We start from the raw sequence: 27,703 nt of genomic DNA, 5'->3' as shown, positions 1-27,703 counted from the left end.
AACGACACGATAAGCAATGGGGCTAGAAAAGGTAATTCGGACAGCGATGAGTGGAAAAGCGCTATATGCGTTTGTTTGGCATTCGATAATACCTAAGTCGTGATTCTCGTAGATTAAGGACCGAGACAACCCATATGAGGTTGGTGCCTCGAGCTGCCTAGAACTCCGATCGTCCCTTTCGCGATCTGATGATTGCTTGCAAGATAGTGTTGCACGTGTCAGAGAACGATGTATGAGGGACAATCTCACCAACTATTTTACACTTCCGCTAACGCCCCCGAGTAGCTCAATTATTGAGATGCGTTATATTTGTATACATGAGAGACTTTTAGTACTTCGTGAAAGCACCGGCAAAGCGTCGGTTTGTATTGGCTGAGCCGGGTTTCAAACGTTGACGATGCTGTTCGATTCGGTTCGAGCTTAGGCAACGAAGTTCTTGATGTCTGGTGGTTTGTTAGCTCCTGACACTGAAACTGAGGAACATAAGCGCGACTTACTGTTGAGCCACTGAATGTACTCCTTCTGCTCCTTATGGTCAATGTAGTCGGGGATGAACAGGGCAAGACGGGTGTTGATGCCACGCTCCTCAAGGTACTTCTCAAGGAGGATCTGGAGGTCCTCGTCTAGGTTGTTGAAAGGAGGGCCCTGCTAAAAGTTAGACTCGTTACGATCTAAACGCAACATTTGCACATACAGTGTAGAGAGCGCGTCTTGACCAGTCCTTCTCGGCAGTGGCGGGGTCAGCCAGATCGGCGGTAGGGAAGTAGTAGAGGTCCTCGATCAGGAAGTCGCCGTCCTGAGCGGTGGCCTCGATAGCGAGAGCACCCTTGCCGGGGCGCTCGATGCGAATGCTAGCGTGAGCGGGGAAGCCCTGCTGTTGGCCATCATCCTCGTAGTCGTCCTCAAGTTCCTCGCGATCAGCGGGAGAAACACGGTCCTCGGGAGCTACGCGAATGTTTCCGTCTTGTGTGGTGCCTTGGTTAATGGCGCCCTTGGTGTTGGCGCCGCCAGACTGCACATCCATGTCGGCATCGTCGTACATGGCATTGTCCTCAGTAAGCTCATCGCTGGGCTGGTTGTTGTTGAGGTCGGCGGTGGTGAAGGTGATTCGGATCTTCTCGTCGTTGTACGTGCGGGTAAGGACGACTTCCTGGTTGCCTGCCTTGTCCTCAATCTAATGGCTGTAAGCAATCGGCCAGTAGCAATGGTTATGCAGGGTCTTACCTCGAAAGGGCTGTTCTCAAGGTACTCCTTGATGTTGGCAGAGAGATCCTCGTCCTCCTTCATGCCCTCCTCCATGGAGATCTCGCTCTGAATCTTTGCGACGAGCTCCTCATTGACTAAACCGCGTTAGCCGTGTTCTCTCACTGCGGTTTATCCTATACGTACTACCGCTGTCTTGCCTCCGCGCCGCTGACATGTGGAAAGAAGCTGTGAGGCGGGGGACTGGGGCAGCCCATGCTGGCTGGAAAGCTGACGTCTGTCGCAGCGACGACTGCGGGCGGACGGCTTTGGTGGAGAAACGGGCAGCAGACCGCGGGGCGCTGCGGGCGAGGTTGCGTAGGGACATCATGGTGGACTAAACGTGTGACTGGAATGGAACTTCAAGATGGCGATGCGATAGATGGCTCTCGAAAGCGTAACTTTTCGATGGCCCAAGCGCAGGCGGGCTGATGTCAAGCGGGATGCTTGGCGCCAAAATGCGGGCCCGTTGCTCACCTCCGTCCTCGGCCGTCGTGATGGAATCAATATTTTGTGAACCTTGGGAAATCCAGTTCACATTGGCGCGTCGAGATTCCTCCAACTGTGGTTCCTGTTGTTTTTCAAAGAATCTACATTGCTTTCGAGTGCAAGACCAATACTACGTCACTGCGCCGAATTCCATTACCGCACGCGACGTAGACACGCCAAAACTTTCCCGCGTAATTGCTGCGCGTACAAACCTACTCCTATCACCACCGGAGGCTGCTCGACTTGAAACGTCATGGCGACTGCAACGACCGAGAAGAAGAAGCCAAGCGCAATGCGCTCAATCCTGGCAGGTGCAACTGCAGGTGCCGTAGAGATTTGTAAAGCATGCGCCCGGATCGTAATCTGATTCATGACTGACCCTGGACTAGCAATCACATACCCCGCTGAGTGTACGCACCGCATCGTATCCGCTTACATGACCAAGTCGAACCTGACCCCAACATAGTCGCAAAGACACGATCACAACTCAACCGGAGATTACCTGACGGAAAGAAGCTGCCATGGCCGCCGTTCGGCAAGCAGTGGTACGCCGGATGCACAACCTTGATCATCGGCAACTCTCTGAAGGCGGGCATAAGTACGTCGTGGAAATAATGGGAAGGCGACTGTCTGACACTTCATGCAGGGTTTGTCGCATTTGACATGTACAGGAATATGCTGGCAGACGCTGAAGGCAAAGTCTCCGGCCCAGCGACAGTCATAGCTGGTTTCGGCGCAGGAGCTACAGAGTCGCTATTAGCTGTGACTCCGTTCGAGAGTATCAAAACCCAACTGTAAGCAGCCTCGGTCGCATTCATGTGCCTTCACTGACTCATCTGCCTAGTATTGACGACCGCAAGTCGGCAAACCCACGCATGCGAGGCTTCCTGCACGGATCAAGAATAATCGCACAAGAAAAAGGCATTCGCGGCTTCTTCCAAGGTTTCCTCCCAACGACTGCACGTCAAGCAGCCAACTCGGCCGTTCGCTTCTCCAGTTACACATCGCTCAAGCAGCTAGCGCAGTCATACGTCACCCCAGGAGAGAAGCTTGGTGCCTTCAGCACATTCGGGCTTGGAGGACTCGCAGGTATAATAACCGTCTACACTACGATGCCTATCGACACAGTCAAGACACGTATGCAGTCAATAGAAGCACGGAGCTCTTACAAGAACAGCTTCGACTGTGTAGCCAAGATCTTCAGAGACGAGGGGCTCTTCACCTTCTGGTCAGGAGCACTTCCAAGGTTGGGTCGGCTGATTCTCAGTGGTGGTATCGTCTTCACCATGTACGAAAAGTCCATGGAGCTCATGGACAAGTTTGATCCCCAGGGACGTTACATATAGATTTCACCTTTGTCCCTACAAAACTTCATTTGCTTCTCTTGTTCTAAAGTCCCTGCCTCTCTTCGCTAAAAGTGTACGCTTGAAGTCTTTCGTGTCTAAAATAGGCTAGTAGAAGGAAAACAAGCACGGCCATTATCGGTCAGCGGACCCAAGCAATATGTGGTTATCTACACTCACTTTCACCCTCCGAATTCCCAGCTTGCGCCCTCAATTCTGCGCCGTCCAAACCCAACATGGTCTCAAGCAAATTTCTCACGGCATTGAGTACTGCCACTAGGTAAGTCAACCACTCTATCCCAGAGTTCAATTCCCAGCTAATCTGCAGTAGCTACATCAATACACCAGTCGTCACACTATCGGTCGGTCCTGACGGAGAACATCACCAGGACCTTTTCGTCCACGAAGCTCTGCTCATACACCGCTCTGAATTCTTCGCCAACGCTCTGAAACCCGATCGATTCAAGGAAGGATTCCAACGCCTTGTATCGATGCCCGAAGACGAGCCCGATGTCGTTGCGCTTTACGTTCAATTGCTTTATCGCCCAGATCTGTTCAGCGCCAATACAAGCCTCACCAAGGAAGACCTTGAGTCCACCTTCACTGCTTTGGCTGAGCTGTACGCGTTCGCTGAGAAGGTCATGGATGCAACAACGAAAGGCAGCGTACTAGAGATCTTCGACACTCTCACCACAAACCATCTTTTTCCGGTTGAAGCGGCGCAGATCATCTACCACGGCACCTCGGAAGGTGATCTCGCTCGCGCCGCATTTGTGCAGTCCTTTGTGCGCAGCGGTCAAGAGCACTCACTCGACAAGATCCGCGATAATGGACATGCTGATCTCTTTCGTGATCTCGCTTTCGCCTTGATCAAGCGCCATGAAAAATTGCCCAGCGACGGTCCTATTGCCCGGCCTCGTAAATTCGGAGGCTCATTCGGAGGCTCATCCACTCATCCTTTATCGAAATTCCATTTGAGCGACAGTGAATGAGCTGAAGACGTGGTAGAAATACAGGTAGACATGGCTGGAGGCTGTGCATTTGCGGTGGGTGGGAAATCTACGTCTTTTGCTTTCTGCTACGCGTCGCTGCCTACAAAACCTGCACTAGATTGTTAAAAGGCTAGTCTACTTATATGGCAGTGCATTTTATCGAGTGAGTCTACCATGGATACGGTCAGGAAATGCGAGAAATACTGGCCTTGAAGATCAAGAGAACCATTCGAACCCCTCCAGACCCATCTGATCTTCCAAATCACTCTTCTCTTCTCTTTCCAATTCGTCGCATCCAGGAGCATCAAACAAATATTCTTTGTCGGATATAAGAGGTACAGCATTCCCCCGAAATTGCAATGGCCACATATACGGTAGCAAAAAATCACAACCATGCCTCCAGTCATCTTCATATCTACTCCAGAAGAGCTCTCTTCCATGCTAGCAACGCTCGAAGACCTACCGGTATCCCCACCAAGTTTGTACATCGATCTGGAAGGCGCAAAGCTCAGTAGAAATGGTACAATCGCTCTACTGACACTGTACGTACTACCCAAAAAGACAGTGTATCTGATAGACATCTATACCTTGGGCGCTCGCGCATTCTCTACACCAACCACTGCAGCAACAGCAAGCGCGACTGCGCCTCTTGCTACTACGTCCGACACAGTAGACCTCACAGCAGACGCCGGAAAGCCTGCAACAACTCTGAAGCTCATTCTAGAGACACCAGAAATCCCCAAAGTCTTCTTCGATGTACGCAACGACTCCGACGCCCTCTTCTCCCACTACGCCATCTCCCTCGCCGGCATCCACGACATCCAACTCATGGAGCTAGCAACCACTACACGCGGTTCCCGTGAATACCTATTGGGGTTGTCCAAAGCCATCGACTACAACTCCTCACGCCTCAACATAACACCGAAGCAGATGCAGGTGTGCAGAACCATTAAAGAGACTGGCCTCAACCTTTTTGCTCCGGAGCGTGGTGGCAGATATGCAGTCTTTGAGGAAAGACCGTTGCGACAAGCAATAAAGGACTACTGCGTGCAGGATGTGGTTCACATGCCTGGGCTATGGAAGCTTTATGGTAGTAGGATGACAGAAGGAGGCTTTTGGTGGGCCATGGCTGCGGAGGGTTCAGCAAGCAGGGTGGAAGAGAGTCATCAGATCAGATATCGACCAGATGGAGAACACAAGAGGTACGGATGCTGGAGTCCTGCGCAGATCAAAGAGGCTAGACGGCGCTGGAATGCTGGGCAGCGGAGCAATCTGTGTGGATAAGTGAGAGATTTGAGACTGAGTGACGGTGGAAGGTTGGGGACTTGGTCCAACGATGGTTTGTAGATGCATCTTACTTGTTTGGCTGTAGATGAATGAGCAAACGAGAGCAAAGATAAGAGCTCTGTCATAGATTTCTTCTGTTTTCGAGGTGACTTATGATGCACACGTTGGTACCGCGATAAAGTCTATCTCCGACATTCACCTCCACTTTGATTACTCGCCGTTGAGAACGCTCACTACTACGACTTCAATTTCAACACCAAACCAACAGACAAAACCTCAATCTCTTCTAACCAATCCAACACAAACTTCAACAGACAAGACAATGTCAACACACGCCGCACAACTGCTCGAGCAGCAACTATTCACTGCAATCAAGACACAAATCATCAGTCTCGCAACGCCTCTTTACGGCACAAGATCAGAAGACGCATTGAAAGTCTATGATGTAGTCACTTACAGCATAACCACCAACAATGGCGGCAGTAGCAACGATAGCAGAAGCACCTTCAATACTGCCAGCACCAGCAGCAGCGACGATGCTGAAGAGAAAGCGATGTCGACATATGGAGTGGCATTGATTCTCTACACTGGCTCTTCAAGTTCACCATTCACATCATGGACACTGATCAGCCATGTGGAAGATCAGCCCAACATCATCACTGGGGTGAACTGTCTGTTGGAGGACTTGAGGAAGGGGATGGGTGGAGTTATCGGTAAGTTTAAGTCTCTTCGTTCTTTTCTGCTACCTTCTCTTCGCGTCTTGATTTCAGATTCTCATGGCTGGAGCAAGGAAAATGAAAGTAAGGTCGACTGACGGCATGATGGGGAATAGGTGTCTGCATGCAGACGGGTAATTGGAAGACGAAACATGAGAGCATTCCCAATATTGCGGGTGTAGGCGAGGGAGGGCAGGAGGGTGAGGAGGAAGTCGAGCATGAGCATGGGGGTGATGGAGGGGACAATAAGGACAGCATGCGTGGCGCTGAAGGTGGCGGCGACAGAATGGACGATGACAGCGAAGACCTGGAGCAGACCGGCTGGAGTCCAGGGCTGTCATCCATCATCGAGGAGGCGTAGACATTCAACGCGCCAACGCGCTTGAGGGTTGATATGGGGAGGTTTAGGAATCACACCATATCTTGAGGCATTTTGCATACTAGGGCACGGCAGCGTGACGGTCTTCGTGTACTTTCTACCAAGCGAATAAAACCTGACTCCTGCCATGCAGTCATCATATGCCTTTCTCACGTCTTAGTACAAACACCTGTGTCTCTTTGTAGGTATCAAAGGTAGCTATATTTCCTTACAACCCGTGAGTGTCACATCCAAGAGATCTTCGTTCACACGGATGTCACTTGAATTGGAGCCAAGCGGGAACTGTATTGAGAACACGAAAAGGACGCGAATATCACATTGGAACACTACCTAAAGATACGTAAAGATCAAATCGTGTACGATTTCATCTGCCAGTGCCAATCGGACTCATCAGACTGTTACCACTACCACTAGTAGGACTTCGCACCATCATCGGCTTGATACTCTGGACAGGGCTCAATGGATCTCGTTGGCTCGAACTCTGACTGGAGGTTCCTGAGCTGAGGCTGCCACTACCGTGACTGCGATTGCGGCCATTGATCGGACCTGGAGTGCTGAAGGGGTTACCGAGGACATAGGTGCCTGAAGACGCGGGCTCGTCGAAAGCGTCGGTGAATCCGGATACGTTAGAGAGCATCGACGAGGAACGACCGCGACCTCCACGCATGGAACCAGGAGTGCCGTTCATGTGTGAGTGCATTGACGGGAACGTGAAGCTGGAGAAACCATTGCCGTGAGGAGACATGTTCGTGCCTGGGAGATTGCCTTCTGGTGTGGTAGGAACAGACATGTGCTGGTGCGCTTGCTGGAGGAGGAGCTCTTCGTACTGCTGAACAGTCTGCAAAATTTGGCTGGTTGACATGTTCTGCTCTTCGGTGCGTCTTTCGTAGCCATTGATGTTGCTCCGGTACTGATGCTCGACTTCAGCGCGCTGTGCTCGTAATGCTGCGCGTTCTTGCTCCCTTCGTTGCTTGGCGGTGAAACCTTCAGCATTGGCGGTAACGAGGCGGTCGTGCTGCTCGTTGAGCCTGGTTTGACGCTGCTGAAGGCGCTCCCTCTTCTGGAAGGCAGTAGAAATATCGGACTCCACACTTTGCACTTGTCGCTCAATCTCCTCCTTGGTCTTGTCGAATTCACAGGCAACAGCATTCTTGTTGTCACGCTCCTTCTTCCACTCTGCCTTCTTAGCAGCTGCCTCTTTTGCCTCATCTTCGGGAATGCTTCCCAGATTTTCTGCTTGAAGGGCAAACTCGGCAGCAGCATCGTCGGCTTGGCGGATATTCTGCGTGAACTGAAGGACACGCTGGCGTTGGCGCTCGTCACTACCTCCGGCGTTGGCTAGGCGGTTACCGAGCGTATCCACCTCTTTCTTGATGTTGGTAATGGCTGTCTTGTGGTCTTTCTTATTTCGCTTCAACCGATTGCGCTGTTCCTGTAGTTGTTGGTCGGCTGCAGCAATAGAGTTCTTCAATGTGGTTGTTGGCGAAGAAGGTCGTAGGGTTTGATGGGCTGGCGGGGAGGCAATAGAAGCTGAAGCTGTCACGCATTAGCAAAGTAAGGCTACATAAGATGTTCTGCTTACCAAGTTCGGTTACCGGGCTGGCCGAGGTAATAAGACTCGCTGAGTAGAAGACTTGGTTGTCGTTGGTCCGAACGAACTCGCAATAATAGTTCGAGAGAGCTGTCAGACCAAATATTTCTCCTACCCAGTAGCCCGTTCCCTCTTGTCCCTGGAAACCGATGGGCTCGCTCTGTCGGATGCGGGTCGAGCTCCAGTCCGCGCCGTTGACGCGGATGTAGAAGGGCTTCGACTTGTCTATCCCAGACCCGACGCTGGAATCTTCATCGTCCTGCTCTTGAAGGCCAGCTCCACCAGATAAACTAACACGAAATGAAATGTCGGAAAAGCCGACTTCTGAAATCCAAACACGATCGTCCTCCGATCTCCAAACAGCGTTCCCAATGTGATTTGCGTCTTTTGCGTTAGCCTCGTCGGCATCGTTGGCCGCCCGGCTGCTCTCCATCTCTTTTAAAACTGTAACTTTTGTACTGGCAAGTGCAGCCCAGAATGGCTGCTGACTACGAACATGAGTAGCTTGCTTCCGCTTCCTCCTCCCACTACTCGCTTTATCCTTGATTGCGTGTGCTGCGGGCGACGGCCCCGGGGGGCGGCCATCGGTGCTCGAGGAGTTAGGCACGTCGGCAGTGGGATCGAGGTTCGTGGAATTGGAGCGTTGCAGCGTGCCAGACTCTGGATCTGTCTTCTTGCCGGTGGGCAAGGTTGCATGTTCTCGTCGAGAGAGAGAGCGTCGGATGATACGAACGACACCTTGGGCCAAAATATGAATACCCAGGAGGCTACGGGGCCATCCATGGGGGGTCGAGAAGCTTTCTAAATAGGTCGGCGTACTCGGGGGGCTCGTCAAAAATTCAAGGCCTCCCCGGGCGAGCCCCGTCCACAGGAAGTGGACGATGTGTTGCCGGAGAGGCCTGAATCTGAAGACGTGGCTCGAAAGAATGATGACGAAGCATATGACGATGCTGTTGGTCGTGCCTTTCTTACCGGCTGCGGCACCGCCGAGCGCTATGGCTATGACGGCTTGGGCGAGGTCGAGGAAGAAGTTCTGGGCAGGCACCCACAGCAGCAGCCATATGAGCAGGATGACGGTGTCGGCGATGATGGTGGTGAAGAGCGAGGGCGTGCCGCCGGAGCCCTGGAAGATGTCGGTGAAGGAGGGGAAGGCGGAGAGGGCGGAGAGGGGCGTGCCGGCCTGGGGCGGGACAAAAGTAAGCGTTGCGAACAGGAACTGGACGACGGTGAGGACGGTGGGGGGCAGTTGGAGGAGGATGATGAGGATGGCGAGGACGTCCCGCAGAGGACAGGACGTGAGAATGGTGGCGGGCACCGCGAGCATGCTGGCCATGGAGATGGACGCCGACTTGGAGGCATTGGTGTCGGCGCGGCGGAGAGTCGAGGGCATGGGATCAAAGGGCCCGCCGGCGCTGCCATTGTCGTACGAGCGGCAGGCCTCGGGGGTGTTGTCGAGCGAGGCATCCGAGCCAGCGCGCGTGCGGTGCCCTGATGCGGCCGACGCAGCAGCGGCCATGGTGTTGGCGTGGGCGCTCGACCCCGGAGCTGGATCGTGGGCGCTGGCGTGCTGCGTCATCTCGGTCGTGTCTACATGGCTGGGCAGCGGCGGCGAGGGCTCGCTGGGCTTCCCGTTGGCGTGGCCATTGAGCTGCGGGATGCTCTTCTGCTTTGTGATTTTCTTGCCGGGGGCCGCAAGGCCATTCTCGTGTCGCTTGTCGTGCGCCGCGTTCCTCTTCGACTTCGCTACCATAGACGGCGGTGCGGGTGCGAGCGGGCAAACCTCTCCCTGGCGCGACTCGACTGCTGCACAGGACGAGCCAGGACTGGAAGATGTTGAGCCGCTGCTCGGTGGGGGTGTCTGGGGGTGTGTCGTGTGCTGGGCAAGACGTGTAGGGGAGCGAGGAAGGTGCCCTGCGCCTGCTCAGTCGTGCCTTCCGCCGGATGGGCTCGTGCCAAGACTTGCAAGTGCTAAACGTCAAATGCAAAGTCAACCAAGAAAACCCGACCGACCCAAGCCTCTGCGCGAGTGGGCCACGCCGTGATCAGAGCACTGACAAGCCACGATGCACCTGACGGCTGATTTGCCTGTCGACTCCGAGGTTCCACGTCTGCTGCGCTGCCGACCCGTGGTTCACCACGACCGCCCTGCACATGCAACCACGACGCCCTCGACACGCTGCCTATCCGCGGCAAAATTCCATGTGTCCGGCTTGTACCGCCATCATCACAACCACGCGGGCAGCATATCTTGATGCTGCTGCCACGCAGATCAGCCGAGCTGTGTCCGATTCCAGTTCATGATGCCGATCTTGACCACGACAACAAGGCCCTCATTTCACTCTACCGGGGAAGCCAAGTATCGCCTGTCCCTCTCCGGCAGTGATCGTGCCTGTCTGGTACCTCATCTCGCCCTCCTCTACATAGTCCCTCCGTCTGTTGCCTCTGCCATATCGCACAGCTGCATCGCCAGACAAACACGTCTCCCAAGGCAGCCAATTAGCCTGCGCCGGCTTCTTTAGCTTACCTGCTCATTTGCGTGCACCAGGACCCCCCTGAGCCATAGCAAGCTCCAAGAGCGAATGATGCCCGCGCTTTGTCTTTCACCGCATGCCTGAAGTCTCTGCAGCGGGCAAACCCCGCCGACGCTATTACTCACGCCGCCGTCACCCATTGTCTGCTTCCTAGGTACGCGGATAGAGCGTGCCTGCCCTTCAATGCATGAATCTTTACAGCGGCTGCACAGCAATGCTCATGCGACGTGTTACGCCACACCTTACTGAACACTGCGATACCGGGTCAAGCGGTGCACTGTCAGCATCCCAAATTGTTCGGAGCATTTTTATCTATCTGTGTTCCCTCGAGGCGAGCATAGCGCGCAAGCCTTCCGCCTGCACATCCATGACCCTCTTCCGCCCTCTGCAGTGTGCCGGCGTGAAGCTTAACCCAACTACGCCAATAGCAGCCCGCTCGACTTGCAAATAAGGCAAGCCGGAACATCACGCGCGCAACGGGCGTGCAGATCGCTGCAATAGGCATCAGAACATCCCACTTCATGTACATCATTGTGATGAGAATCACGCCATGCAGTGGGTTCATGCGGCAGTTTGCCATTTTCCCATCGCTTGCATCTATACATCTGGTTTGACTGCCATGTGCCGACCTCGGACACGCGATCAACCCCGCGTGTTGTCTGTCGATATTGCTGCAGGGGTATATGATGACGGATATGACGATACCTATGTAACACCGCTAGCAAATCCTACTCTACCGCCGCTACAGACGTGACTATTTATTAGTCTTGTTCAAAGACGTCGCACTAGCGAAGCTTCCACGGGGCAGGAGGAACTAGAAATCAAGGCACCGTTTGCGAATGCGAACCGCAGATATCAAGGGTCTAATGAGGCGTTTTCTCGCAAGTATCACCATGTTCTACTGAGCCGCGCTGCCAAAGTCTTCCTTAGCATCCGGTCTATCCCAGCTACTCTTCTCTAGTTCCCTAACTCGATCCAATAGCCCTTTGACCCTGTTGCTGTTCTTCTCTTTCGCTTCCTCTTGTAGGTTGAATGTCTCTTGAAACTTCTGGATCATAAAAGGTGGCAATGGAGACTTCTTCGCTGTTCGATAGTCGTACACGACAATGTCTTCGGTGCATCGCGCTGCTGGTCGACGCTGGGCCTCTGAGAGGATTAGGACGTCCAAGATGAAGTGATCGGTGTCTTGTGTCGGTTTGTCTCGAAGCTTGTGCAGTACGGTTACCCTGGTGATGTATGTGTTAAAACATTGAGCACTGCATCTTGTAGTTTGTGCTCGTGGTCGCACCTATCAGGCCATTTCATGGGCTAGTTCTCCGTTAGTAAGTTTCGAGAGTTGAGTCAGTCTTCAGCTGGAACGGTCGCGCGCAAACTTACAAACTTGTAGTCTGTCTTGATACTCCTCAGGATCAAACCAACGCTTTTCGGCGTCATGAGCTCCATCCACTCGGCTTTGTGTTGTGGGTCGCTCGCCGCAAAGTTCAACGTCCAGTTGACTCTCGCCGATTCAGCATACCGATTGTACATGACATTGTTGACATGACCTGCTAAACATTAGATTTGTATCTCCAAGGCTCGAGAAGGAAGCAGATACCCTTCACATCCGTCAGCAGTTATCGACATACATGTATTGGGGTGATCTTACCATGCTGTCCTACACACGATCGAGCTCACATCAGCGATTGCATACCAGTTCGTTGACAAGAATGCTAACCATTTCACCCCATACTACCTCCTGCCGGTAGAGACCTCGCCACTGCCTGCCTGTAAGAAACCCTTCGCTGCCAGCTACAAGTTCTCGCCCTGTAAGACACATAAGAAGTTGATCCCGCATCACGACATGAACCACTCTTGTCATAACTCACAGTCTACTGCAGTCTCCTGCAATATCAAACCAGCTTCCTCAATCTGTGCGGGGCTCATTCCAAAACTAATACACTTGCCGATGCGTGTTCGAACGTCCGAGAGCCATCTTGGGCTGAGGGCTGCAGTTGCAGGTGCTTCTATGCCAGATGTGAGTCAGCTATTGGTATTCCGTGATGCTCCAGCTCTTCCTCTTCGAAAGTGTAACGATAGATGTTTGAACAACTGTGTAGTGACTGGCTTGGGACACTTTACAAGTTACAACATGCCCATCATTCGATCACATAGATCCGTGCTGCGCACACTAACAGCATTTAAGAATCGACCCTCAATTTACGTACCGCTTGAAGTAGACTGATACCGCGCGCGAGAAACTCTCTGCACAACCGGAAGAGTTGGCCATGCAGGTCTTGAACGAAAAAGCGCGGAGCGCCCCAAGGTTCGCATAGTATTCATTATCGTGGATTACAGAGTCCAATGAGAACACAGTGCGGTGGTGTTCACGAACGATTGCAGCAAGAGCTAGGGCGTTCCTTCCGAGGATACGGAAGACAAGCCGAGGATCCGCTACCTCCACATCCATTTCCATCCACAAGTCCGCCAGCCCTACGTCAGGACGCGGGCCCGAGCGCTTGCTACAACTACTCCGCACCCTGCTCGTACACACGCGATTGACATCTGACAGCTTTCTAGCATCGACTCCTGAGTACCTATACATCTTTTGCTTCCTTATTGAAAATGACACCCCCGAATCCCGCGCTTCGCCACCAGGTCATCCGGATCTACAAGGGTGCGTAGCATTGTCTTTTCCCTCGGCTCATAGCAAAGTCCAGGGGCTAACGAAATGAATAGATTTGCTTTTCATGGGCCGGGAATATCCCCAGGGTTACGACTACTTCAGGACACGTCTGCACAAGGCGTTTGCGAGCCAAAAGAACCTGACGGACGAGGCAAAGATCAAGCAGGGCATCGAGAGGGCGGAGTACGTGAAGAAAGGCGAGTAACCCCATGCCACGCATCACGCGTATAATGCTAACCGTCATCGTATAGAGATTGAAGCACTGTCCGTTTGCACCAGCTGAAAAAGCACAATTGAAAACATTCCTAACTAGATCCAGATACTATCTAAAGCGCTATCGCACCTTGCGCCAGCGCTACGACAAACTCGCCTAGCTGGTATAATACGATAACTGACATTTCGCCGACCATGGCCTTGCGTAGACCGGGATATCACAAATAACAAGGTACGCCACTTGAACTTTACGCCTTCTTGCACCACCATATGCCGAGCTCAAGACATTCGCCGCTCGAGGCACCTTTCTGCTCAAGCAGGTCGTTGATCATCGAGTTCCAATAGCGCTGCCATTCCTCTTGGTTCTTTCCGCTGACTTCTTTGAGCAGGGGCTCAAGACTCTCGATCAGCTGGATGACGACAAGCAATGCCGTATGTCTTAGCGCCGCCTGCTCCTTGGTCAGAATGGAGCTCTCCAGGGTTGCGCTTCCCTTCTTGAGTTTCCCCGCCTCGCTTCCACGCCGCTTTATCGTCTCGCCCGCAGCTTCACGCTCCCACCGTGGTTCACCGAGAAGAATCGCTACACGTCGGTTTTCAACCTCGCATAGAGTGTCCGGCTCTTGAAGCAGGATTTGCGATATACGAGAGCAAGGGGTTGCCGAGAGCTTGCGTCGGTCAAGCGCTTCTTGGATCCACGAGTTGGAGTCTTGGAGATATTTGTTCTGCACATCGGTAAAGGGCGTGGTGTGCGAAATGAGGAACGTCCCGGTTGATACAGCGCAAGCGTACTCTTGAGGATTCTTGCCTGGCGGTGGTGGAGGATGCGGCAGGATCGATCGGATAATGTGGTCTGTGTCCCATATTTCCAACGTGCCCCCGGACTTTAGGATCCGAGTGCATTCATCGAGTGTCCTCTGCGAGGGCGGCCCATCAGGTATCACCATACTCAGGTCCTTCATCACTACGATATCGAATTCCTCATCATCGAACGGCAGCGGCAACTTGCGCAGATCATGCTGCACAAACTTCCAGTCGATGCCTTGGCGCTGCAAATCTCCGGCGAGATTGACAATGTCTAGACCGGTAAAGGAAACATCATCGTAGCCCTGTTCTGGTTGCGGTCAGCCCTGAACCGTACAGAAAGTGCGGGGTATACCTACCACTCAGCCATTCATGGCACACAGCCGACCAGTATCCGGAGCCACACGCAACCTCGAGCACTTTCTTCGGGGGGTATGAGGGGGTGGAGCCCATGGCTTTGCCGAAGACGGCTGTCGCAAGGAGGGTATGCAGGTTCTGGCGGTGGAGTTCGGGCAGGTCGCATGGGAGGGGGTAGCTCTGGGCACTTCGAATGTATCGACGTCCATGGCGCAGAATGAAGGGTTCGGTAGAGGGGACGCCCGTGTCGTCTCTGGTGCTCTGGGTGGAGCTGCTGGACATGGAGCCGCGCGTTATGTCCATGTTGTGGCCTGAGAGGGTGCGCGCGCCTGTTGAGGCAGAAGTCGAAGACGCAGAGATGGTTCTACCGAGAGCGTCCGTGGTGGTCAGATCCCATTGCTTTGCTTCGACGGTCTTGGGGCGTATGGGCGGGCTGGCGGTGGCGTTGGCGCCGTAGTAGCGGTACTGTGGAGGGGATTAGCCAGAGAGGTTCACGCGTAGAGCAAGCACAGTGTTCTTGCCAACTGCCAATCGCCCATGGAGACGACCTGGAAACGTGCTCGAGGTTGTCCAGTCTACTCCTACCCTAGCCCCACTGTTTTAGCGGGAACGCGATATTGGGCCGGTCTTTAGTCGTCTGATAAGCACGTGTAGGCGAGTCAGCAATTAATGAGCGGGACGGCGGAGCGGATGCGACAAGGAAGCAGAGCTCGACTGGAGAGAGATCAGATCAGAGGATGGTGCCAGCATGCCATGTATGTGAATGCAAGTTTCGGCACAGCTCCGGTTGTGGGAGGCAGCTCAGGTGAGGAGCTGCGAGGCCAGCCGAGGACACATCTCCAATCAACGGCTGCGGCTGTGTGAATCCCCAGGCTCTCTATGGCGATACATCGCTGGGCAGTGCGAGCGCCGCGAACGAGCAGCTTCTGGCGATGTGGCGCCCGTCTGCAGGAGCGCGGCATGAGCCGAAGACGTGCTGCAGGTGATATTCCAGCGTGGGGAAAGCCCGAGTCTAGCAGCGACAAGCTCACGAGGGCATGCAGTGCACGGCGGAAACGAGGATCAAGGGTGAGGGTACTGCGTAATCTGTAACCTTTTCATGGATGAAACATACGTGAACAAGGGCACATGTAGAGGAGGGATAGATGCACGTCGAACGCCTACGGAGACGGTGTGTACCTAGGTAGACATGGCTGGTACTATACACTCGCTCGATAGTTGCCATGCACGTCAAAAGGAAGAATGCAAGGACTACTCCGGCGAACACCCAGCCAACGCGGGCACAGGCCCCGTCGCGAAAGAACAGATGGACAGTTTCATGGCGTCCAGCTTGGATCGACGCTTCCATGTCACGTGGCCCGCTAAGCGGCGGACCCCAATGCATCGGGCAAGGTTCGACTGGGCTTCACGTATCGCATCACTACGCTCTCTATTCTTCACAGCGCTGCAGTTGGACCCGCTCACAGTCTGTCTGGCACGATTGAGCCCGATTGCCCTCCTGCGCGCCCTTTGACATCCTCAGCTGCCGTACGTGCGCCGCTTCCACACGCTTCTGCTGCCCGCTCGAGCTCCCCGTCCAACCTCTTCGATTCCCCGCCGCACCAACTAACTGCTCCATACCATAGACCGCCAGGATATCAATACGAGCCCGCGCCCCAGCCCTTTATCTCCAGCACGCCTCGACGCCCGCAACCCCTCCGCCCTCGCTCGCTACCGAGTCCCCGCTCCAACACCACCGTCACTCGCGAACCGCCGGGATATCAATACATGGTATACTGGTGCCGCGTTTGCTGAACGCGTGCTCATGTCGAGGAGTCGCACGGGCGCCCATGTTAAAACGAAGAAGATCGCGTGCCCGAACCCTTCGTCCTACCTGACGCCCCGACTCGCCAGAGCATCCCGCGGCTTTCACCCCCAACACAAAGGCCGCCTGCGCGACCCCAGATATCTTCCGCCGCGATTCCCTTAGATGGCCGAGTACTCGGTCTACCCCAGGGGAACCGGCAATACCTTCTATCCGCAACACACACAAAACATACGCAACCTCCCCAGCCGAGTGCGCTCACCCTCGTCTACCGCCCGCATACCCTTCCCCAACCCCGACACCCCCTCGCCGTCACGATCTCCTGGGCGCCAGTCGTCTCCCCAGCAGTTCGGCATGTTCAACCAGGCCCATGGGCATCAGGGCCACAACGTTATGATGAACGGGCGCGCAGGGCAGCAGAACTTCATGCAGCACATGAACCTGGGGAAGCCCTTCCAACACAACCAGCACCACCAGAACCAGCATCAACATCACCAGCAGCACCAGGACATCTCCGGAAACAATCATGTCGGCCAATTCAACCACCAGCACAACATCTCGAGTGGGGGCATGTCCAACGTGCAGCCCCACTTCACGCCGGGCCATCTCCAGAACGGCACACCAAACAGCGTTCATAGTGGACTCAGCAAACCACCAACCGAACACTGGCAAGAGCAATTGAAGCTGCACCAGACCGCGCGTGAAATGACGCAGGCCCACTCACACGCCCGAATTCACCCGAGCGTTAGTAAGAGCATCGTAGCGGGAACATCAAACGGGATGCAAAAAGAGACGGACAAAGAAGAGCGCAATAGGCCTGCTGCTCAGCGGGTGGAAGATGCCAAGGACCAACACATCTGGACAATTCTCGATTTCGGCGGCCAGAATCTCAAAGTCATCACGCCAGCCTTGTTTGCCTACACCTTCCTGACCAAACTCTACCTCAACTCCAACAAGCTCACCTACGTGCACCAGAAGATTGGACAGCTGCGGAACCTCACTCATCTCGATCTCTCCCTGAACAATCTGCAATATCTGCCCCCGGAGATTGGCATGCTAGTAAACCTGAAGCAGCTGCTCTTGTTTGACAACCACATCGAGAACTTACCATACGAACTAGGATCTTTGTATCAACTGGAAATGCTAGGTATCGAGGGCAACCCTATTCCGGACGATCTGAAACAAATCATAATGGAACAAGGCACCACGGAACTTATCAAGCACTTCCGCGAGAATGCACCGGGTCCAGAGGCGCCACCAGAGCGGGACTGGATTGTCCTCGATGAGGTTCAAGACACAGCACAAGAGACTGTGAGCGCGCTCAGCTACAACATCTTGTGCGACAAATACTGTACGCAATCACAGTACGGATACACACCGAGCTCAGCATTGGCCTGGGAGAGTCGCAGGGAGCTCATTCTTGCTGAACTACGGGAGCGCGACGCAGACATAGTGTGTCTGCAAGAAATCGATCAAGATAGTTTCAACGAGTTCTTCCGAGCAGAGCTAGCGCACAACGACTACAAGGGAGTATTCTGGCCGAAGTCAAGAGCGCGTACCATGGCAGAAAGGGAAGCAAAGCTGGTCGATGGGTGTGCGATCTTTTACAAGAACAGCAAGTAAGTTGTGGTCCATCTCGTCTTGCGGAACCCGACTAATTAGCCCAGGTACATTTTGCTGGACAAGCAGCTCATCGACTTTGCCAATACAGCCATCAACCGTCCGGATATGAAGGGCGAACACGATATCTTCAATCGAGTCATGCCCAGAGACGATATTGGCGTTGTTGCTTTCCTCGAAAACCGTGCTACAGGTTCCAGATTCATTGTCGGAAACGTACACGTCTTCTGGAACCCTGCGTTCCAGGATGTCAAGCTTGTGCAAGTCGCCATCTTGATGGAGGGTATCACCAAGCTTGCAACTCAATGGACTAAGCACCCGGCCTGCAAGAACAAGGTGGTGTACCAATTCACCAACGGCGATAGCGAAGAAGGAGCCGAACCCGACCCAACACAAGAGCCCGGACCTTCCAAGGAATACTCTGATCCTTCCGATATTCCCGTGTTGCTATGCGGTGACTTCAACTCGCTGCCATCCTCTGGTGTCTACGATCTCATCACACATGGTAATGTATCGAATGCTCACGTGGATCTGGGAAGCCGCAAGTATGGTAATTTCACGCGAGACGGTATATCTCATCCATTCAGCCTCAAGTCCAGCTACGCATCTATCGGCGAGTTGGCGTTCACGAACTACGTACCTCACTTCCAAGGAGTCCTGGACTACATCTGGTATTCGACAAACACACTGCAGGTGGTAGGTCTGCTTGGCGAGATCGACAAAAACTATCTCCAGCGGGTACCCGGTTTCCCCAACTACCACTTCCCCAGTGACCACGTGGCCCTGTACGCGCAATACATTGTCAAGAATCGCAAAGAGGCAAAGAAGGTGTCCGAAGTCGACTTTGGGCCGAGCCGGGATCGAAGGAATTGATCGGCTTGACGTGGTTTGGCCTCCGGGCATGTCAATACGCTTTGTGGTGCAGCAATCTCCGTCGTTTTCAGGCGTCATTTGCTCGGTGTTCGGTTGCTACGGTTCGCTCGCGTCCTTTGCGGGCTTCACGATGGAGATTTAGGTTTGGTAACGGGGTGAATCGCTCGATAGACGGGTGCGCGGTCTGATCATTTGGGAGGTATGAGCAATGCCAGCGGTTAGTGCACGAATCTCGCATCATGTTTGTTGTTAGTGTCTGGAACATGTTTTCCTTGGTAGCCTGACGATGGAAGGACCACTACTCTCTTTTTCAACGTGCGAAGCGTTTGGCTGTCTGTGGCTGGTGTTTGTCGGCATGGGATGTTTGATCTATTTTCTGGGTTCGTCTTGCGTTCATCTTTTCTGCAATGTATCAACTAGGTAGCTCCTTCAAAAAGGCCTCGTCGCCTGCACTCGAGCAGGTCTGACTACGGTTTTACCGTTCAACATGTCGTCGATGCACGTGTGGTGTAACGTGGTTGCGTGAGGAACGGTGCGTGAACATGGCTTTCGGACCACAGATGCGTCATGGGGCAGTGTCGACGGCCACAATTCGTTGGAATGAGCCGTCGAGGAGGATGAGGGGAAGGGGTCTCGCTTGACCGCCGCGGCAGGGACCCACTTAGTTGACATCGACGTGCGCTCCTCGACAACTTCGTCCAGGCCGCGCAACACGCAATTACCTCCCTCCTCCCTGCACACTTCGAGCCACCTCTCTTCTCGTACACTCTAAACACAATGGCTGCTGCTGCGACGAGCGAGCTGAAGCTCGACCCCAAGTACGACCACTACGACTTTCCCACTGTCGCTCCCACCGCCCAACCAGGACACCCAGGCCACACAACTCCAGAGCAAGATGCCCAGGTCTTCCAGCTGAGGACCCAGCTGGAGCAGTCCGGCCACACCAAGAACCTCGACACCCTGACTCTGGTATGCTCACCGCTTCTTCGGCGAGTGCAAAGTCCTCTAGCTAAACAATCTACAGCTGCGGTTCCTCCGCGCGCGAAAGTTCAATGTCGAGCTTGCGAAACAGATGTACGTACATGCAGCATGAGGGCATTGCAGAAGAATGTCTGGAATGCATGCTGACCGTCACCAGGTTCGTTGACTGCGAGAAGTGGAGGGCCGAGTATGCTGGCGTTGGCGTTGAGGAGCTCGTCCGCACCTTTGACTACAAGGAGCGACCCGAGGTCTTCAAGTTCTACCCCCAGTACTACCACAAGACGGACAAGGTACGTGGCTTCTACTTGGGCTAAGAGCACAGCCCAGATCTGACCAACAAAACCTCTGACGCAACATTAGGATGGCCGCCCACTCTACATCGAGCAGCTCGGCAACGTCGACCTCACCGCACTCGGAAAGATCACGTCCCAGGAGCGCATGATCCAGAACCTTGTCTGCGAATACGAAAAGATGGCCGACCCCCGTCTTCCTGCCTGCTCCCGCAAGTCGGGCTACCTCCTCGAGACATCTTGCACAATCATGGACCTGAAGGGTGTTGGTATTGGCAAGGCTACCTCCGTCTACGGCTACCTCGGCGCCGTCTCGCAGATCAGTCAAAACTACTACCCCGAGCGTCTGGGCAAGATGTACATCATCAACGCCCCCTGGGGTTTCTCAGGTGTCTTCAGCGTGGTCAAGAAGTTCCTCGACCCCGTCACAAGCGCCAAGATCCACGTTCTCGGCAGCGGATACCAGAAGGAGTTGCTGGCACAGGTCCCAGCCGAGAACCTGCCCAAGGCATTCGGTGGATCATGCGAGTGCGAGAAGGGCTGCCAATTGAGCGATGCGGGTCCCTGGTGGGATGCGCAGTGGGCAAAGGAGCCCAAGTGGGCCAAGAAGAGCGACGATGCGATTGACAACACGGCTCTTCCTGCACCTACTGAGGGTGTTGCTGGTACTGCACCAGCTGCGCCTGTCGGCACCGACCCTGCCACCGCACCAGCACCTGCCACTACCTAGGTGGAATGTGTCTTCGAAGCAGGAAGGGGAGTTTAGAATGTCAACGGTTTGGCGTAGGGGCGTGATATTCGAAAGGGGGTGCGCTGATCGCAGCATAGATAGGCGTGGTAGGTGTTCACGCGGCGGCATAGCAAGTGTAAAATGTCATCATACAGGTTTCAAGAGCAACTAGCTTACAACGCGCACACCTTTCTGCATGAGACTCATGTGTGACTACTGATGTCGAAGCAGCTAGATCTGGTCACGAATGCTGGTCATCTTCAACTTGAGAGCCCGGTGTTGTATGGCGCCTCAGTGAAAACCGCAAGGCGCCAAAACCTTCATATTCACTACTTGCGTACTATGGGGTCTAGTGTAGCGACCGTGTGAGGGGGAACGTCCGTACAGATTGCCATTTTCTTCTCTCTCATTTCCACCCTCCCCAAACGCTGCACCTCAAACCGCTCATCTTAGGACCCAACCTACAAGGCAAACTTTTCTAACTCAACCCTACAATGCGTCTGCGCGCCAGGTATGCTAACGAAAGAAGAAGTTACGACTCTGCGTCCGACAAATGCGATGTCGACCCTGAGCGCGACGATGCTCTTCTCCGAAAGTCACCAAATGCGGATGACGATATTCCCTCACCGATTTTAGATGACGATGTTCTCTCACCGATTTCAGATGACGATGTTCTCTCACAGAGTCTAGATGAGGATACTATCTGCGTCGTCGTCGGCAAAGAACCAAATAAAAGGAAGTTCTTCATGGACCCGCGCCGCATCTGTCATTGCAGCAAGTTCTTCCGCAACGCCTTGAGGGGGGGATGGAAATCAGCACAGAATCTCAAAGTCACTTTGAAAGAAGAGGACCCTAGGATATTCGCTTGGTATCTAGACACACTCTATGTACGTATCCTCATGCAACCAGCGCATTCATAGTGTCGCTAACGAAGAGTACATAGAACGGCACCAAGCTATCTTTCCAAGGTCAGCCGTGGTCTTTCCAGCCCATGAGCGAGCTCTACGTCCTCGCCGAGATGCTCATGGACGACTCCACTAAAAAGGTTGTCCTGGCGGCCATTAAGAAACGATGCGAAAGCCCTCAATTCGGCCACTCCCTCCCGGAGCCATCTGCAGTCCATACCATCTACGACGGTACACCCGAGTCGAGTCCCGCGCGTCGTTTGATGGTTCAGATCTTCTCCCAACGTGCAAGTAAAGAGCGCATTGAACACTGGACGACGGAGAACTTGCCGAAAGATTTTCTCCTCGATCTGTCGGTCAATCTCATCGCACAACGTCCTCTTCCAGATGACGATGAGAGGGGACAAGATGAGGGCAAGAATGCTAGGAAGCGTGCAGCCGAAGAATCTGACGAGGAATTAGCCCTCTATCTTGACTCGCTAGAGTCGCCTCCAAAGGTGAAGAAGAGGCTCAAGTTGCGTGTCGGCGGCCGTGATAGCCTCGCCTTTCCTGACAAGTACTCCGTGCTAGCGGATGCAGACTCGGGAAATACAAAGACAAAGGTCACTCTTGGTTCCCAACACGATGCCGCATACATCAGGTAAGCTCTTGACCGTAGACAACGCAAGCGGACATTACACTGACTTCTGCAGGGCTGAGCGCACAGCCGAATGGCAGACAAACATTAGCAACCTTCCAGGTGGTCCTCTTAAGCCGCAGATAATGACCGATGACGGTAGGAGTTGGTTCGAAACCACTTGAAATTGAACGAGTCGATTGAGGAATAGACACTGTAGTAGGAGAATTATTGATGCTATTCACTCGTAAGGCACGAGTACAGATTCTTGGGAAAACAACAGCGGGAAGAGGTTGGCTATCTCTTATAGTCCGTTCGACAAGACGAGAATGCTCCATCCCCTGATTCCGCAGCTCATTCACCATTCAGCATTTCATGTTCATCGCCGAAGAAGAAAACTAACCCAACACACATGCGAAGTTATGAAGTTATGAAGTCAGAAAGCTTTTGATAGATTACCAGGTATGTTACTATCATATAGATCGGCAGCGAAAGACCCTTTGAGTGACACATGCCACCTCAACCCTGTAATCGCCATGTCCCCTCAAAGCGATGCTCTTTCTCGCCGAGAGCAGTCGGGGAGAAAGCACGTGAAGTACACACCCAATAAACCATGAGATAACTAAATATACCGCTACGCCGTGCTCCAATATAACATGCATCCCACAAAGACAGTAGACCGACTTACAGTGTTGTGTTCTTTTGACTCAGACCGCCAGTAAACCTTGTCGTAGCGATTTCGGATTGATAGCACCCTATGACTAGATACGGTGCTTCTCCGATTCTGCATAGATAGTCAGCATTGTGAGTGTTATGTGATAGAATACACTACTAACCGAGTCGCGAGTACAGCATGTACAGTGCCATTTGGTTGCATTCTTGTGTACCCGTGATGGTGACGAGACGCTCGTTGCTGTTGTCAGTGGGCTCGTTGATCTTGATGACACTGCCACTGAGCTGGCGGATTTCATTGATCTTCGCTCCGCCCTTGCCGATGATGGCACCGACCATGTCGTTGGGAATGAAAATCTGCTGGGTAAGAGGTTGGCCAGGCATGCCACCAACAGCTGCATGTGGAGCGGCGCCGCCGTGCGCAACAGGCGCTGCAGCAGGGTGACCGCCGTAAGGAGTGGGCGCGGCAGGACCACCATAAGGACCACGGCTAGGCGAGCCAGCGCCGTAAGGCATGTTGGGGTGACCATACGGCGACTGCTGTGGAGGCTGTCCATGCTGCATATGCGGAGCACCATACCCTCCGTGAGCGGGAGTTCGCTGGGGTGGTTCTTGGCGACGGAAATTCTGTGGGTGAGAGTACTGACCTCCAGCGGGCTGGGGAACGTATGGTTGAACAGACATGCCGCCTGGGACGACGTTGGCAGCCATACCACTACGGGTTGCATATTGGGATGCAGCCGGTCCACCGAATCGCTCGGTCAGCTGCTCGACCAAAGTCTGAGCAACATAGTACACAGCAATGTGCACAGCGTCAGCAACACCCAGTACGATCAACGAACGTTCGCCAGAGTTGGGGAGGAGAGTGTCAGATGCGTTCAACTTAGCGTTAGAAGCCTCTTGGATCTCGCGGATGCGAACGCCAGCCTTTCCGATGATGGAACCGATAAGGATGTGAGGAATCAGAAGACGCATAGGGTAGGCCTTGGAGGTGGATGTAGAAGGTGTCTCGAGGTCCTCCTGGTTAAGGGTGCGCACAATGAGGCCGAATGCCTTGGACACAGCATCAACTTGGCCGCTTACAGTAAGGATGCGTTCAACAGCGCCCCGAGAGTAGTCGCTAACGGTGCACTTGGCGCCGGACAAGCGACGAATCTGAGTCACATTTTCTCCGCCCTTGCCAATGATGGTAGCGGCCTCGCTGGTGCCAATGCAAGCGCGCACATGCAGCCAGTTGGTCTCGTCCACCTGCTGGTTGTGATTTACAGGTCGACCATTAGCACCTGATGTGGATTGGATAGGCTGAGTCTCAAGGATAGAGGGTGCGTCTGGGACAACAGTGTCGGTATGGATCGGCTGGGCACCGTTCTCGACAGCAGCTTCAGCCACTTCGGGTACCACCTTTACGTCCTCTTGTGTGATGCCTTCCGTGGCGATGTCGTCAGCCTGGACTGGTTGCGCAATATCGATGTTGTCTGGGTTGGGCGCATCCTCCTTGACCATCTTGTCGAGAGCAGGACGCTTGGCATCGGGTTGGTCATTGGGTCCGGCAGGCGATGAGGGTTCCTCGAGGGGTCGCTTGGCGGAGGAAGCCGCGATGGTGGGTGACGCGGACATGTTTTCTGTTATGAGTTGTGGATCTTGAATTTGGAAACGGGTATGTACGCTCTTCACAGTCGAGGAGCGTTCAAACGGGAAGGTGAGATTTGTTCAATTGATCTCGATTATTTGCGACTTTATGTACAGCGGGGGCCGTGAAAGAAAGCGTGCTGTGAGGGCGGGCTGGAGGGAGTCGCGACAGTGCGGTGAAGGTGCGAGGAGGTAAGGTCGCCGGAAGCTTGAAGGAGTTTGGAGCGTGCAGAGGGTGCAGTGGTCGGAGGAGAGAGGCCTCGGGAAGCGAGGAATCGGGTATGATGGTGCTTGTGATGGAGCGGGAGAGTCGGAAAGGGTGTGTGTTTCTTGGGACGAGGTGAGGTCGACAGAGGAAGAAACTGGCCCAAGTAAAGAAAGCTCGCTCGTCAAACCTTCTCGGCAACGGTCCGGCGTCTCAGGTGCGGAGTGCTCGAGGTTGCGCGCTTTCCTTCTCAAACGAGAAAGCAATGTTAGAAGAAGGGGCGGGCCGCGATGGAGAAGGAACTGTGGGCGATGGTTGATAACAGCAGGTGGTTTGTCGCGAGTGAGGAGGCGCAAACGATGCAAAATGGAGCTATCGCGGGGAGATCGGCGCTAAGTCTTGGCGCGTCACGTGTGGTACTACGACTTTGTCTGTAAATACAGGTAGCACGACGACTGAAAGACTGTTGAGTTCCTCGCGGTGCAGCGGGAGCCTTGGTGAGTACACAGTTGAAAGGGGTGAAGTTCTCCTCGCTCGCCAGGCACCACTGGCCCGTTAGCGACATCGGTGCACCAATCCTGAACACACAGCCGACCGGTCGGAGAAATGGCGCAACCACAGAGTGAGAGTCTCAGAAAGATACGCGAGTATGTCGAAGAAGCTCGGGGGCTGCAGGAAGATGTCGTCGACTTTGACGCGTCCAGCACCGAGGCGCGTCTGGAGCAGACAGTGAAAGAGCTGCAGGCACGCGTGAAAGAACAACAAGCAGCACTTGAGAAGGTAACGCGATAAAGACGCGTCCAGAAAGGATGATACTGACCAAATAAAAGTTGCGATCCCAGTCACATGTTGATATAGAGACAGCCGCCTATGCATCGGAAGATCCGCGTCTCAAGCTTCAGCAGCTCGCAGCCGTCACAGACGCGTATAAACAGTTGAAGTCAACAGCAACGTACCTCCCCACCCAAGGATCAGTTCTACCTGCATTATTAGCAGCACGTACAATTCAACATAATGTCCAAGGAATCAAGGAAGCTATCGCAAGCACTCAGAGCCAACTCAGCACAAAAGAGGCTACGCTTCGTCGTGAAGAAGCCAACTTACACGATGCGAACCTTCTCACTCAGACAATGCAGAATCGCATTCGGCGGCTGCGCTCTCAGCACGAAGACCGCTCGCAGAAAACTCCTGCTCAACTCGCACGAGAACTCATCGGAGCAAAGCGCGCAAAGAAGGAGAACTACGACGCGGATATGCAGCGTCTAGGAGAAGCTATGAACAACTTCATCAACGACTACCTTTCCAGCATGCTTGCAGCAGAAGAGCTCGGTGGACCTGTCGTAGGCGACATGCTTAATATCGAGGATGATACTCTTGCTGCCGGTTTCACGAAGAAGGGGCGTGCAAAGTCATCGAAGAAACCAGTCTCAGACAAGACGCGGCAGCGCAGGATCGATGAGATTTGGGGCAAGAAGGCTCCTCTTGATGCTGAAGAGGAGGAAGAAGAAGAAGAGCCACCTACTGAGGCCGAAGCTGCGGATGCAGAGATGCGACAGTTGATTGAGAATCTGTTTGCTACTCTGATGGGACCAGGAGGTGGAAAGGCATATTTTCAGCTGGAGAGAGATTCTGCGGCTTCGCGGTTCTTGATCAGGGCGAAGATTGCGCAGTTCCACCCGAAAGATGCGAGGAGGTTGAGATTGATTGACTTTGGACGAGAGCTGGATGACTGAGGTCGTTGCAAATTACTACTACGGTCATCAACGTGCAGTCCTGAGGAAGATGCATATACTGAGCATGAACTGGCCTCTACGCATATTGGAAAGGTGCTGCCTCGTTACGAGACACATGGCCTCCTTAGCCATACATTATCCAAAGCCTTGTCGGTCTCTCGTGTTTATTCAATCCTTCGGCCCATGTCTGCAAAAAGGCTCTCTCATCTGTGGCGGTGCACCTCTGTCCGGTATACAGGCCGACATCGTACGTTACTTTTAGGATATGTCAATACCTTGGTTCCGCACAGCTCCGCTCCACACATGCACGCACGCCTCCTGCGGCCCACACATGCATCCCGCGCAACACATCATCCACAAGCCAGGTTTTGGGTCAGGATAACCCGGCTATCGCACGACGCGTCCGATCTCTTTTCGTCAGTGCAGTGTCCCAAATGGAATCTTGACCCGGTTCTCGGAGACACTGTTCCGAAGGGAGTAAATGTGGGATATTGGACGTCGGAAAAGTACAAAGAAGGTCTTATCGGAGCAGAGGTATTGAAAGGCTGGGGGTTCGTGCACGTGCGCCTGAATGAAGGACTCCAGGGCAACGTTACCATGTACAATAATATGGCTCAATATGACAATGGGGATCTTCCCGTCCTGGCGCTTCCGCCGAGAGAATCTGACAGCAAAGCGATCATAGCAGTATCAGCACATGGGTGAGCATGTCTGTACAGAGGCAAGTTCCGTACGAGATTCATGGCCGTGAGGCCGCATCAGCTGGAGGTCACCGAAAAAGCACAACACCCGTATTCAACAACCAGCCCCCCATGATCCTCTTCGGAGATCAGACATAGAACCTTGGAAGAAGCAAAAAGCAGGTGCATGGAAGAATCGCCGTATGTATGCCAAAGTTCCGAAAGGGACTGCCGGATGGAGCACGCGTCCTGGCGCTGTCAAAACCAAGTACCGTGCAGGTGACTACCTTGAGGATAACCTTGCAGCAACACACACCGCGGGATCGTAACATGAACAGCTGCACACGGGGCTAATGCAGAGA

General features: G+C 53.7%; 13 protein-coding genes across 13 annotated transcripts; 9 read left to right on the top strand and 4 right to left on the bottom strand.

The window, feature by feature from the left end:
• Positions 1 to 420: 420 nt before the first annotated feature.
• J4E93_000484 (uncharacterized protein) lies at positions 421 to 1,573 on the bottom strand (the record flags this gene model as incomplete). Its single annotated transcript, XM_049338444.1, has 5 exons — positions 421 to 443; positions 498 to 645; positions 695 to 1,174; positions 1,225 to 1,340; positions 1,390 to 1,573. The coding sequence occupies 5 exons, from the start codon at positions 1,571 to 1,573 to the stop codon at positions 421 to 423; spliced, it is 951 nt and encodes a 316-aa protein (XP_049204329.1).
• A 411-nt stretch (positions 1,574 to 1,984) lies between these two features.
• J4E93_000483 (uncharacterized protein) lies at positions 1,985 to 3,077 on the top strand (the record flags this gene model as incomplete). Its single annotated transcript, XM_049338443.1, has 5 exons — positions 1,985 to 2,069; positions 2,121 to 2,141; positions 2,198 to 2,329; positions 2,378 to 2,525; positions 2,576 to 3,077. 5 exons carry the CDS (start codon positions 1,985 to 1,987, stop codon positions 3,075 to 3,077), a joined length of 888 nt encoding a protein of 295 aa, XP_049204328.1.
• A 233-nt stretch (positions 3,078 to 3,310) lies between these two features.
• On the top strand, positions 3,311 to 4,066 carry J4E93_000482 (uncharacterized protein; the record flags this gene model as incomplete). The annotated part of the gene is made up of 2 exons (XM_049338442.1): positions 3,311 to 3,354; positions 3,406 to 4,066. 2 exons carry the CDS (start codon positions 3,311 to 3,313, stop codon positions 4,064 to 4,066), a joined length of 705 nt encoding a protein of 234 aa, XP_049204327.1.
• Positions 4,067 to 4,459: 393 nt separating this feature from the next.
• On the top strand, positions 4,460 to 5,350 carry J4E93_000481 (uncharacterized protein; the record flags this gene model as incomplete). The annotated part of the gene is made up of 1 exon (XM_049338441.1): positions 4,460 to 5,350. The coding sequence occupies one exon, from the start codon at positions 4,460 to 4,462 to the stop codon at positions 5,348 to 5,350; it is 891 nt and encodes a 296-aa protein (XP_049204326.1).
• A 325-nt stretch (positions 5,351 to 5,675) lies between these two features.
• On the top strand, positions 5,676 to 6,430 carry J4E93_000480 (uncharacterized protein; the record flags this gene model as incomplete). The annotated part of the gene is made up of 2 exons (XM_049338440.1): positions 5,676 to 6,066; positions 6,186 to 6,430. The coding sequence occupies 2 exons, from the start codon at positions 5,676 to 5,678 to the stop codon at positions 6,428 to 6,430; spliced, it is 636 nt and encodes a 211-aa protein (XP_049204325.1).
• A 382-nt stretch (positions 6,431 to 6,812) lies between these two features.
• On the bottom strand, positions 6,813 to 9,789 carry J4E93_000479 (uncharacterized protein; the record flags this gene model as incomplete). The annotated part of the gene is made up of 2 exons (XM_049338439.1): positions 6,813 to 7,984; positions 8,031 to 9,789. The coding sequence occupies 2 exons, from the start codon at positions 9,787 to 9,789 to the stop codon at positions 6,813 to 6,815; spliced, it is 2,931 nt and encodes a 976-aa protein (XP_049204324.1).
• Positions 9,790 to 11,468: 1,679 nt separating this feature from the next.
• On the bottom strand, positions 11,469 to 12,097 carry J4E93_000478 (uncharacterized protein; the record flags this gene model as incomplete). Its single annotated transcript, XM_049338438.1, has 3 exons — positions 11,469 to 11,796; positions 11,859 to 11,878; positions 11,948 to 12,097. 3 exons carry the CDS (start codon positions 12,095 to 12,097, stop codon positions 11,469 to 11,471), a joined length of 498 nt encoding a protein of 165 aa, XP_049204323.1.
• Positions 12,098 to 13,171: 1,074 nt separating this feature from the next.
• Positions 13,172 to 13,437, top strand: J4E93_000477 (uncharacterized protein; the record flags this gene model as incomplete). The annotated part of the gene is made up of 2 exons (XM_049338437.1): positions 13,172 to 13,223; positions 13,286 to 13,437. The coding sequence occupies 2 exons, from the start codon at positions 13,172 to 13,174 to the stop codon at positions 13,435 to 13,437; spliced, it is 204 nt and encodes a 67-aa protein (XP_049204322.1).
• Positions 13,438 to 13,693: 256 nt separating this feature from the next.
• On the bottom strand, positions 13,694 to 14,906 carry J4E93_000476 (uncharacterized protein; the record flags this gene model as incomplete). The annotated part of the gene is made up of 2 exons (XM_049338436.1): positions 13,694 to 14,556; positions 14,606 to 14,906. 2 exons carry the CDS (start codon positions 14,904 to 14,906, stop codon positions 13,694 to 13,696), a joined length of 1,164 nt encoding a protein of 387 aa, XP_049204321.1.
• A 1,666-nt stretch (positions 14,907 to 16,572) lies between these two features.
• CCR4 (Glucose-repressible alcohol dehydrogenase transcriptional effector) lies at positions 16,573 to 18,900 on the top strand (the record flags this gene model as incomplete). Its single annotated transcript, XM_049338435.1, has 2 exons — positions 16,573 to 18,026; positions 18,075 to 18,900. The coding sequence occupies 2 exons, from the start codon at positions 16,573 to 16,575 to the stop codon at positions 18,898 to 18,900; spliced, it is 2,280 nt and encodes a 759-aa protein (XP_049204320.1).
• Positions 18,901 to 19,677: 777 nt separating this feature from the next.
• Positions 19,678 to 20,901, top strand: J4E93_000474 (uncharacterized protein; the record flags this gene model as incomplete). Its single annotated transcript, XM_049338434.1, has 4 exons — positions 19,678 to 19,869; positions 19,925 to 19,974; positions 20,039 to 20,171; positions 20,242 to 20,901. 4 exons carry the CDS (start codon positions 19,678 to 19,680, stop codon positions 20,899 to 20,901), a joined length of 1,035 nt encoding a protein of 344 aa, XP_049204319.1.
• Positions 20,902 to 21,395: 494 nt separating this feature from the next.
• J4E93_000473 (uncharacterized protein) lies at positions 21,396 to 22,607 on the top strand (the record flags this gene model as incomplete). The annotated part of the gene is made up of 3 exons (XM_049338433.1): positions 21,396 to 21,788; positions 21,845 to 22,446; positions 22,499 to 22,607. The coding sequence occupies 3 exons, from the start codon at positions 21,396 to 21,398 to the stop codon at positions 22,605 to 22,607; spliced, it is 1,104 nt and encodes a 367-aa protein (XP_049204318.1).
• A 2,927-nt stretch (positions 22,608 to 25,534) lies between these two features.
• J4E93_000472 (uncharacterized protein) lies at positions 25,535 to 26,661 on the top strand (the record flags this gene model as incomplete). Its single annotated transcript, XM_049338432.1, has 2 exons — positions 25,535 to 25,708; positions 25,759 to 26,661. 2 exons carry the CDS (start codon positions 25,535 to 25,537, stop codon positions 26,659 to 26,661), a joined length of 1,077 nt encoding a protein of 358 aa, XP_049204317.1.
• Positions 26,662 to 27,703: the final 1,042 nt, after the last annotated feature.

Source organism: Alternaria ventricosa, assembly GCF_023758065.1.
Source record: "Alternaria ventricosa strain BMP 2768 chromosome Unknown scaffold_1, whole genome shotgun sequence".
NCBI classification, from domain to species: domain Eukaryota; kingdom Fungi; phylum Ascomycota; class Dothideomycetes; order Pleosporales; family Pleosporaceae; genus Alternaria; species Alternaria ventricosa.
The sequence above is the reverse complement of the archived record's forward strand: the minus strand, read 5'-3'. Positions and strand labels throughout refer to the sequence as shown.